The sequence below is a fragment of the Podarcis melisellensis genome, assembly GCF_964234715.1.
Source record: "Podarcis melisellensis genome assembly, chromosome: 4".
Taxonomy (NCBI): domain Eukaryota; kingdom Metazoa; phylum Chordata; class Lepidosauria; order Squamata; family Lacertidae; genus Podarcis; species Podarcis melisellensis.
Genome location: NC_138531.1, coordinates 44,857,131 through 44,869,561, shown reverse-complemented (window position 1 = coordinate 44,869,561; position 12,431 = coordinate 44,857,131). Strand labels below are relative to the sequence as shown.

Sequence of the window (12,431 nt, the reverse complement as noted above, 5' to 3'; positions counted from 1 at the left end):
AGGGCCTTATACGTTAAAGTCAACACCTTGAATTGGGAATGATAACATGTAGGCAGCTGATGCAAAGCCTCTTTAAATCTTATTCAATTTTCAGTTTCTTCCACCTGATCAAAAAAGTAGTCCCATTCAAAACACAAACTACAATTCTGCCAAGGAAAGACAGTTCTTTTTTCTGGGGGAACACAGGGGTACACATACCCCTAAACATTTTGTGAATCTAAGTTTGGCCTCATTGAGGGGCAGTATTTCAATATGAGTAGGAAAATGAGAGCACCCCTAAACATTTTTTTTAGAAAAAAAAGCACTGGGGAAAACTTTGCCCATCATTCCTTTCTTTATTTGCCATTCATGGACTGCCTTGTGCCAGATCCCAGGTCCTTTCCACTTCTTCCATCAAATTGAGTACCAAGGGTCCCCTTCTGCTAAAAGTAGCTCTGGGTATGGTTGAGGATCTAGTGTTTGATGGGTCATTATAATCATTTTTTGGTTAAATCAGATTTCTGTTGCAGCTACCATATTCAGCACTGAAGCAGGATAAAATGTAGGACCATAGTTTAAATCAGCTTCAGACTTTTATAGATTGATAGACTGTGATAAGAAGTTTGCCCTTGCTTATACAGTTAAGGTGTATCAAACTATTTTTTCTTCATGTTTGCTTTTTTAATTCTAAAGTGTGAGCTGTTTGATTTTTAAAATATTATTTACTTCCTACAGATACAATACAATGATTGAATCCAGACATGCTCAACATAGTTTGTTTGCATAGGAAAAAAGGGTTCAGGGAAGCAATATTTATCAATCTTCCTTCCCTGGGCACCTGCCCGTATCTCCCCAAAAGCTGCTCTCGAAGGTTGGAAGACCTCAAGAACAGTGTGGAGAGTGCTGCCGGTGGCCGCAGGGGCGTTGGTGAAAACTACCCTGTTCCTCCATCAGAAAGCCACCATTGTATCCCAGTTCCTTTTGTGAATAGAACGAGCAAGTCTGGAATCTAATCCATTAATTTAAACCCTCACATCCATATATTTTGCCCAAATTAAAATATAGTCCTCCCAAGACTATATCACTTCATAGTGAAGTTGAGATGCCAGGAAGAGTTGGGCTTAGCTGCCTCCCCTATTTTATTCAAGTTGGCACCCCAGTAGCAGCAGTGTGGGAAGATGGGAATGTTTAACTCTGCCCCATTTCACTGGTGACTCCCCATCTCACCTGCTAGTAGTACCATGTTTGAAATCCTACAGGTATATGTACTTTTATTCTGGAGGTATAGCATCAGCTTTCAGTGGTGAGCCATACAGCTCATAGCTATCTATGGTAATTTCACGTACAGTTTGGCTCTTTACCATGTGCAGTTACACAAGAATACTGCTTTCAAATATATAATGGAAATATTTTTTAAAATAAATAAAGTTAGCAGTTTCCTATGGTGGGGGAACATATCCCTCATCTGTGTATTTATTACAAGGATGACTAATAGTCCTTTCTACACAAAACATGAGCAGATTTAATTTGCTACATAGATGAAAAGAAACATTTAGACTAAAGAGTACAGTATGCTCAAAAGCCATGTTTCTTACATATGTTGAAGCTTATTTCAATAAATACAGATAATATTAAATAATTCTATTGGTAGACTATTGCCAGTAACATGGTATTTTCCTTGGAATAAATTTGGCATACTTATTGGGCAGTGTTGCACAGTTTGACCCTGAAAAATGAAAAAGATGAAACACTTCTTGTAGCACTTGTTGCAAGGCCTAGCATCTGTAATTGGCAGGGTCGGGTACCCGTTGAGTCAAGAAGGCAGGTTAGCATTTCAAAGATCAGAAGCAACTACCACTGCTCCCTATCCCATTTTATCTTGCACAGAAGCCTACCTGAATGCTTATGGCAATGGGCAAATGGACACACTGGGGAAAGGAGTGAGCACATCATCCTAGTCTGCATCTCACATCTTGCTACTTATTAGCACTAGTTTTGTTCCATCACTTCTCACAGAAGCCTGGTTAGATGATCTTAGCCCATGCATCTAAAATGTGCACATCAGAGCTAGGGGCTTAGGCAGCGCCTGGATTGAGTGACTGGTATTCAGTGGCCATTGATTGGGGTCCCTGTGTATGAGTGTGGGGCATGCAAGTCACTGCTTCATCTCTCCCTACTAGGTCCTATGGCTCCAGAAGTGCTTAGTACAGATTGCTAGATGTAAACGAAGGCACCAGGCCACACACAGCAGTGGATGGGAGCTCCAAGACAGTATTTCAATGGATACCAGAACAAGCATACTCATTCACATGCATATCCTAATTCACTCTTCTCACAATTAAAATGTGCTTGAGGGTGTAGAAGATTCAATGTTATCAATAGCTGATGAATTTTGTGTCTCATCATACTCTCCCTAGAGACCTAGAGATGTAACGTTAGACTGTTTTGCCTCTTTTCATTTGACAAATGTTCTGTGACATTGGGGAGGTGGTAATTCTGTGTTGATTTACTATGGATGTTTGTATGTGATGCCAATAAAAGGTTTGATAATGATGATTAACCTGTACCATAAGAATGCAGTACCTGAACACTATAATTCAAATGGCATATTTAGTGCTACTGTTTTGTCAGATGACAAAATAGTAGCCTAGATTTCTTCACTGTTCTTCCTTCATATGTTTGAAAATTCTTTGTTCCTCAATAAATGAGTTGAACTGTAATAAAATGAGGAAAAATGGGTCCCACAAGACTTAGCACAGGAGGTAAGATATTTAGATCTTGTTGCAAAAAGTAATTCATAAGGGCAAACAGAAAAGAGGGTAGTCAAATCTGCCAGTTCCCATTTCCTCAAATAAGTACTGTAAATTGACAACATTTTGAGAAGTTTTCAGCTACACATACATTCAGTCATCCTCAATGTCTTAGCTACTTAAAAAAAATATTTTTAGTTGGGGAACAACACTGTTTTCAAAATTTAGACTATCTGTTTTCACCACATGTCAAATTGTGTTTAAAATACCGTATATTACATGTGAACGTTGGCTACTGCCACTCTGGGGATATAATAATATGTTTGATAAAAGAGTCTGTGGGGATATTATCTCTTCTTTCTTGCTTACTTACAAAAGGCACTGAATTTCAAAGATATACAGGATCCCTGTTTTGCAGTCCTTTTGAAGCTACATTTGTCTCCAGTGGGGACTGAATGGTTAGCTTAGGAATCTATCTGTCTGTCTATCTATCTATCTATCTATCTATCTATCTATCTATCTATCTATCTATCTATATCTATCTATCTATATCTATCTATCATCTATCTATCTATCATCTATCTATCTATATCCCTGGATTTTGTTTTTGTTTTTTAATAAAATTATTACTAGGGGTAGAGTGATCAATTTTATTTGGGACTACAACATTTATATGGGACGCGGGTGGGACTGTGAGTTAAACCACAGAGCCTAGGACTTGCTGATCAGAAGGTCGGCGGTTCGAATCCCCACGATGGAGTGAGCTCCCGTTGCTCAGTCCCTGCTCCTGTCAATTTAGCAGTTCGAAAGCACATCAGAGTGTAAAGGGTGTTTCCATGCGCTGCTCTGGTTCGCCAGAAGCGGCTTAATCATGCTAGCCACATGACCCGGAAGTTGTACGCCGGCTCCCACGGCCAATAAAGTGAGTTGAGCACCACAACCCCAGAGTCGGCCATGACTGGACCTAATAGTCAGGGATCCCTTTACCTTTACAACATTTATACCCTCCTGAGCCATGATCAAGATGGAAATCTCCTTTCCTGTGCTACAATTGAAGTATTGCCAATTTATTATTTTTTAAACCAGAAGTGGTTGCTAACCACACAATTGGAGTAATGTTTGGCCTGCAAGGGAACTACATGTTATGTTATTGAAACTTCCTCTACCTGCTTTAATAATGCCCAGGATTCTTCTCCCATTTCCCAGCACAGAGCAGTTCAGATTACTCCCAAGTCAAGATATTATTTAAATTTAAATTTTCCAATTTTCTGCTTCATTATCATATGTGCTGTTTTAACAGAATGGCATATAATATAAAAAGCTGTGCTGTACACAAGATACTCTTTCATCCCAGGTCTTTATGAAATGTTTAATATATCTGTCTTCCTATTTCAGAGAAAATTAGAAGATTTAAATACTGACTGGAAAGCAGTAAACCATTTAATACAAGTGTTGAAAGGAAAGCCAGTGTCTGGGCCCTCAGGAATTGTATCATCTTCTGTTGGTAAGTACTTTGATGTTTCAGTAATCTTCAAAGTTTATATGTAAATGTTAAAATGAAGGTATATTTCTAACACTGGTGAGAAAGCTGTTGCTGAAAGCCATACAAAGAACATTGATATTTATTATTTTCTATGGCTGCTCTATTGGCCTATTGAAGGAATATTCACACTACAAAGGCATGGTGATTTGAAACTAGTTCAGTTGTCATGGCTTTCCTCCAAGAGTGTTTAGAATCATACTTTGAGGAGGGTGTTGAAAATACTTGACATTTCTTTCCTAGGAAGGAAGAATAGCTATTGAATTAGTATTACTTCATCTGTGGTGCAGATATACCCTAAGACAAAGTACAGTGGTACCTCTGGTTATGAACTTAATTCGTTCCAGAGGTCCGTTCTTAACCTGAGGTACCACTTTACCTAACGGGGCCTCCCGCTGCCACTGCACCGCCAACACACGATTTCTGTTTTCATCCTGGGGCAAAGTTCTTAGCCCGAGGTACTACTTCTGGGTTAGCGGAGTCTGTAACCCAAAGTGTTTGTAACCCGAGGTACCACTGTAATGGAATTATTAAATTTAGTTCATAAATTGATTTATAGGTTGTACTGGATAAGAGCTTTTTTAAAAGAAGGCTACTTCCTATTATATGTGCTAGATGAGAGTTGAAAGATAAGTTGGGAATTAAATTTTCATTCAATTTGATGTTGCAGTTCAGTAATGGCTTGATTGCTTTTACCTCCATTCTGTTTTTTTGCATATGGGCTCACCCACACGTCTGCTTGTCCCATGCTTTCTAACCACAGGTCTGAGAGGTTTTTCACTTGCCCTGCTGCATTCCCAGGAAAACCCTGCTCTTTACTTCTGAATCATAGCAAATGTCAATAGGGTTTTCTGTGGACTGATGTTCTGATTCAGACATTGTGTCTCTTGGAATAATAATTGGTTAATATATTCCTTAAGATACTACTTTTCTAATCTAAACCATGTTTATTTTTTAGTATGCATCTTTTATTTTAGTGAGATTTGATAACTGTTCCTAGGTCTGAGGCTTATAATTGAAAGGCAATTTGATGGTATTGAGCTTAATAGTGTCCTTGTTCACACATTTGTTTAAGGATTTATTGTACGTGGAAAGAGCAGTACAACTATTCCTAATGTCCCATAGCAGTAGCATGCCCTCCAGCATACTAAACAGAAACCATGTTTCTCACTAGGACAATCTTATCTGGCTGAATGCTATTTCAAAAGTCTCAGCACATGCACAAGGTTCCCATTTCAGTCACCAGTACTTTGAATTAAAGGATTTTAGGAAGACCTCCATCCAAGATTTTGGAGAATCATTGTCCAATGGAAATTGTACCAGCTAGCAGTTTGACATTTAAAATATGAATTTCTGTAAACTTCACTAACCAAAGATTCCACTTGGATATCAGTAATAGAAATCACACTGTAATTATGAAGGCAGGGCAGGCTTTCATTTTATTTTTGGGAAAACTAATGTGTCAACTTAAGAATAGATTTTACATTACACTGATGATCTTATTGACACTGAGAATACAAACTGCTTGGAAAACTGATTATGAGAAGTGGCTCCCTACGTGGTTCATGTAATTTTAACTGTGCAAGCAGAACTCCAGGAAAATATTTTTCCTGCTATGTTTAAAAGTTATTGAACCACATAGGAAACTGTATCACAGAAAACAATTTTCCAGGTGGTTACAAGTCCAAACTGGCTATATTTTTGATGGCAACCATGAACAGTCCCTCTTCTTCATACATGCATTCACTCAGGTGAGCACCCATACATAACAGGGTGGAACTTCATTCCACCAGTGCTTTATTGGAGTAACTCTCTACCTAGTCTATATATGTAGTTTGTAAACATATATCTGGGATTAAGCTTCATTAAATAGCAGAACATACTTCTGAGTAAACATATTTAGGATTGCATTCTGAGGAACTTTCCAATTACATTTCTGGAAGTGTTTTCGGTAATTAACAATATTTATGGCAGATGTTCCTCTTGATGCATTCAAGAAGTAGATTAGGACATAAGGAGCAGGTTTTGTCAAGGAATATTTAGAAGTTTATGTTCACCTGCTGGAAGCATTGAAGTTTCAACCATTTGGACAGAAAACCTAAGGACCTGGCCTAAAAGAGGGAGTCTACAACTGAAGAAGGGGTCTACAGTCGTCAGGCAAGAATCGTTGTCCTTTCTAGTTCTCAGGAAACAGATGCAGCTGGGTAGTATTTTCAACTGAACAAGAATCATGACCAGACTGAACCTTCTTTTCTGCCTGACTGCCAGAGGCCTATTTAGGTTTGGTCTGTTAACTGATTTTGTATCACGTTCCACATGCCCATGTGTTATCATCCAAGGACAGACTTAAAGTCAGAGTCTTGCAGTAAGACTTCATAACAACCTCCTCTTTTCAGATGTCTTCAAATCTTACAAAACTGAATGAATGACCTCATGTTTACATTAGCCATTCAGTGAAACACTGGCCATTAGGCACTCATAAAGTACCGTAACTATGGAGTATCATTTATATGGCAAAAATGAAAAAAATTGCTGAGCTTTGCACAGCAGTACTATTGGAATTTATCACTTTCTGGAATTTCAAACTATATAGCCTATGACTGTCCAGCTCAAATCAAATGGATCTGGGAAGTCATCCTTAGTAATATTTGTGTAGGAAATTCATGCTATGTGTAGCAGTCCTGACAATGTTTTAGATCGTCTAAGGAAATTAAGATCCCGGGGGAGAGATTTTCAGATAATTCATTGGGGAGGCAAGTTTCATGACACACATGCTTAACAAATACATTATAGTACAAAACTGAATTTAGTGGTTTGATTTGAAGAATTTTCAAGGTCAAGACCCTGTTTCAAGAGAAGTTTTATTTTCAAGACAGTTGACATCGGACACAAAATGAAAGACAAACTCACCTAATAAAAAGACAAAGAGTTCAGACTAGCACAGCTACTCTTTTGGAATCCATCTAATAAAGCTTTCAGATTCAATTTACTCTCTGCATATAGCTTGAGGAATCTCTGGAGGTCATTCACAGCATGTGCTTCAACACCAACAGGGAGAAATAATGAAAAGGACTTGGATAAAAAGCTGACACTATGCCTTCAAAATTGCATGAATAAAAGCATAATACGCTAGTTAATGGTTGAAATTCTCTGTGTTTTATAAGATTTTCTCTCTCAGTCTCTGGCTTAATGCATGGATTTGTTACAGTACTAGCTTAGTGAATAAACACAAAAATAAAACATGTAAGCCGGAAGTCTGATTTAAACCAGTAGAAAGTATGTTGGCACTTAGTATTTAACTTATCCTGTTGCACTCCAAACACTTGGGATTACGGTAATTCCTGCAATACAGATACACAATTATGCTTTATATGAGGAATATTTGTGACCTTTTGATAGTATTAAGAGTATTCTTTAGTGTGCAGATCTGAACATATTTTGCCCCAATCTAGAAATAGCCTCACACAATGACATCTAGTTAGCCACCTTGGAAGGCAGATGAACATTTGCACCTGTATGACGTTGTAAGACCAGCAGGAAGGTTCACTCCTAATGACAGACGGCCACATGAACGTGTGTATGAAAGAGAAAGACTGTGGGGTATCACTACCCGCTTTTGCACTGACTCTGACTACCAACCGGCATGCGACCGCCAGAAGTTTAGCGGCAAGGAATTGTATGGTTCTCTGGATGACTCCAATTTCTCTATCATAGCATATGCAAAATAATAGTCTTAACAATAATAGACCAAAAAAAAGTCTATAATTTAAAAATATAGTTCCCCAACATTTTATTTTATACATAGGAGGTTTGCTTGTATTTAATATTTTCTACCATTATTATTGTTGTTGTTATTGTAATTGTTATTATTATTATTATATTTATAGAATTCATGTACCGCCCTATGCTATACCCAGAGGTCTCATGGCGGTTCACAGAACAAAATAATAATATAAAACCACAAAATACATAATCAAAATAAAAACAACAGGTATTTAGATGCTAACAGGTAACTTGTGCAAGCAAAATCAATTGTCCAGATCTGATAAAGCTAGAAAATCGGAAAGACACGGCGTTGTTTTAGAGACTATTTTGTAATGATATCAAAATGAATTTTTGCACTGAGCTATGACACAAGGTTCTCAAGCAGCAGTCACTTTTGGAGGAGAGATCAGGGTGAGCTGATCAATCATCTTTAGCATGGCCTCAGGAAAGTTTCACAGGGGCTGCCACAATAACAGTAACTTACAGGAGACTGGAATTTGAGACAGTTTATCTTTCAGGAAGATTTTGAATGGAGTAATACGTCCTGGCTGTGTGAACTTTATTAATGGGACTCCAGATTAGAAAGATAAAGTATAATCTTTAATCAGTGTCAAGGCTACTACTTAATCAGTGTCAGTGCCTGCTAAAGCCACAGCTGTAAATGGGTACAGATACGAATTTTTTGGGCATCAGAGATGAAGCAGCCAACTGACTGTTTTTAAAGCCAGTTCTTCTGCAATGTTTTATCTCTAAACATTTATCTCTAAATGCCTTTATCTCTAAAACTTCTCTCATCAGCATTTTAATCATGAATATGTATTGCATTTTCAGGATAATTCAGCTATTATTGCTTTTGCAGAGCTTTCAGCTATTGAAATTGAGATTATGTCTTTTAAAGTTCACACCCATTTTATGTATTCAGAAACATACTTTTAAGATGCAGTGCAAAAGACTGAAAACAAGAATGGTTCCAGTGTGGAAAATTACTTTACAGTATTCTTCTCTGTGAAAAGCAGACCCAGAGTTTTGGATGTAGGTATTCTTTCCTTCCCAGCACCCTTGATGCATGCAGGACCACAACCGGGAGCGACTTGTTTGTGGACACTGGTTTTATGCAAGGATGGTTTGCATGCGAGAGTGTTTAAGACAGTTTATCTGTTCTCATAACAGCTAAACTGAAATAGGTATGAGAACAAGGAAGAGAAAAAATGTGCTTAGCTTTTTAAAACCCATCTTCATAGTTCTTTCACTAGTTCTGTTCAAATCACTTAATATACATGCAGAACTTGCCCTTGGTTTTCTGATTTGTGGCACACCTGCCATAATTTGATTCTTGGGATTCAAGGGGTGCCTAACTCATGGCCTGAGGGGCCATATATGTTCCCTAAGGAGTTTTTGCTGATCATCCAATTCCCCTAATAATTTGACTGCTGGATCTGCAATTGGGGGGGGGGGCAATCATATCTCTTTCTCTGGCTTGCAAGCAATTCACATGACATCCTCCTTACACTTGCTAGAGCTTGTGGCCAGAGGGTTGTGATGCACATATAAATCCTAGTAGCAGGGAAGTCCCTGGGCTCACACCACCCTTAACTGAGCAAGAACTGAGGGAGGAGGAGAGATGACTTCTATCTATTAGGTGATGTTGAGGAGTCAAACTGGGAACCTTTCGATCTGAGAACAGTTGCCCCATCTCATAGGCCATTAAACTGCAAGACAGCATTGTATCCTCAGGTCCTGGACTAACCTTACGTAACCTCCTGGACAGAAAAGACTACAAGAGAGCCTTCTGTTCATCTAAGCCTTGCTCAAGAGACAAGAGGCGTATCCACGCCATACATTGAAAGCACTTTTATGCCACTTCAAGGGTAATAGAGAATCCTGAGAACTGTAGCTTGTTACCTTACAAATGTAAGGTTCGCACTTCGGCAGAGCTAACCAGCTGCAAAAATATAAGATGGGGGACACCTTGTTTGCCAGCAGTACATGCAAAAAAGCCCTAGGGGTTCTTAGGAGACCACAAGCTTAATGTGAGTCAATAGTGTGATGCAGCAGCAAAAAACCTAGTGCTATTCTAGGCTGGATCAACAGAAGTATAGTGTCTGGATTAAGGAAAATCATAGTACCACTCTATTCTGGCTTGGTCAGACCACACCTGTAGTACTGTGTCCAGTTCTGGGTGCTGCAATTTAAGAAGGATATTGACAAGCTGGAGAGTATGCAGAGGATGGTGACCAGGATGATCCAAGAGTCTGGAAACCAAGCCTTATGAGGAATTGTTGAGGGTATTGGGTATGTTCAGACTGGTAAAGAGGAGTCTTAGAGGAGATATGATATCCTTCTTCAAATATCCAAAGGGCTGTCACAAGGAAAATAGAGCAAGATTGTTTTCTCCTGCTCTAGCGACTAGAACCTGAACCAATGGCTTTAAGTTACAAAAAAGGAGATTCTGACTAAACATCAGGAAGAGCTTTCAACAATAATAGCTGATCAACAGTGGAACAGACTCCTTAAGGAGGTGGTGGACTCTCCTTCCTTGAGGTTTTAAGCAGAACTTGGATGGTCATCTGTCATGTCTGCTTTATTTGAGATTCCTGCATTGCAGGGGGTTGGACTAAATGACTCTGGTGGATCCCTTCCAATGCTACAGTTCTATGATTCTAAGAAGCCAGCATAGATAGGGACGAAACTGTCATCAATTTTCATAAAAATGAATTAATTCAGCTGTTGACATAAATCAAAGCATCTATTTAAACATATTTTATTTTTTAAGAGAACCCATTTTGGCTTAGTTATTTACTGCTCCCAACCCCTCCACATGAACTCTGTTCTTACCTGCAATTGGCTAGACTTTTCCACCTTTACTGTAACAAGGAATGATCCCTGTGGAGCTAACAGTTGTGTTGTGCTGGGAAACAGCTGTCAGAAGCTACCCCTATTCATCTTCCACCTTCATCTCTGCAGTTGGATATGTCATGACTGCATCTCAGCCAGCGTTCATTGACCCAGAAAGGCAAGTTCAAACTAAATCCTCTGCTTACTAGCAGAACACATTGGGTAAATTTGGCATGCTCATGTTTTGCTTCAACCTAACAGTTTCAGGTTGCAGTGGGAGAAGGTCTTACTTGGTACATGTGCAGGCATTTTAATGTAACATATTAAAAAAAATGAAACAATTCCACACATGTAGTTCTGTGTCTTGGTTTTTGGGGGGTGTTTCTTTTTGGATTAGCTTCGTAACCCTGTTTTGCTGGTATCCATTGGCAATTAACACATTTGAGAGATTCTGTAACTCAGTTGTCAAGTGGTCTTTGTCAGCCAGGCGTTTGGTTCTGGAGATGAGAGTCTTGGCTACGGAGTTTATTTGTGCAGGGTGGTGGTGTGATTGTGCATGTAAGTAGCGGTTGGTGTGTGTTTTTTTCCGGTAGATAGTGTGTCCTAGGGAGCCATCAGGTTTTTTGTAGATTAGGACGTCAAGGAAGGGAAGTTGGTTGTTGGATACCAGCAAAACAGGGTTACGAAGCTAATCCAAAAAGAAACACCCCCAAAAAACCAAGACACAGAAGAAAACAATGGCATGGCCCTCCTTCCTTATATCAAGGGCACTACAGATAAAATTAGCAAAATCCTCCATAAACACAATATCAAAACAGCCTTTTGCACCAACCAAAAAATAGCCAATATCCTCAGAAACCCCAAGGATAAAATCCAGTTGGAAAACCAAGGGGTCTATGAAATACCCTGCAAAGTCTGCCCAGCCACGTACATTGGACAAACAAACAGACGAATAAATGCACGTATCGCAGAACACAAGAATGCCGTCAAAAAAGAAGAAAAAACTTCCTCTCTTTTCCAACACATGAAAGAAACAGGACACGAAATTAATTTTGCAGATTCCAAATTGCTCTTTAACATGGAACATCACCACAAGAGAATAATCATGGAAGCCATCGAGATAGAGAAACACCCTCACAACATGAACAAGCGTGACGACACATCCCGCTTGCCAGACATCTGGAAATTAGCCCTCCCCACAAAAACTGACACCAGATCCAGAGGCACACAGAACGCTATCACCAATCAACCACACCAGACCCAAACCCAGACCCTCTCCACAGATAAATTACAGACACCATCCAGTAGCCAAACCATGGTGGCACCTCCGGATGCTGCACCCCCCTGCAATCCCTACACAGATCTGGCTGACACAAGCCACAAAACCACAGCTCGCCCCTATACACGAAGCCAAGCCAGAGCACAACTAAGTGCAGTACAGCCATCTTCTCAGAAAAACTCTTCACAAAGTTCAAGAGGTCAAGACACAAAGACTTTAGCAACTAATCCACACCTAATGACCCACCTAAGTGGTACTCAGGATATCACTCAAGAAATCACTC

The 12,431-nt window shown here is 39.3% G+C and overlaps 1 protein-coding gene across 11 annotated transcripts in view; it reads left to right on the top strand.

Moving 5' to 3' along the window:
* DMD (dystrophin) overlaps positions 1-12,431 on the top strand; it is a 1,007,479-nt gene that overhangs the window by 698,126 nt on the left and 296,922 nt on the right. For all 11 annotated transcript variants that reach the window (XM_081908923.1, XM_081908930.1, XM_081908919.1 and 8 more), the window contains one exon: positions 4,125-4,233. In XM_081908923.1, the coding sequence (XP_081765049.1) occupies positions 4,125-4,233 (109 nt within the window). The remainder of the gene's footprint in view (positions 1-4,124; positions 4,234-12,431) is intronic.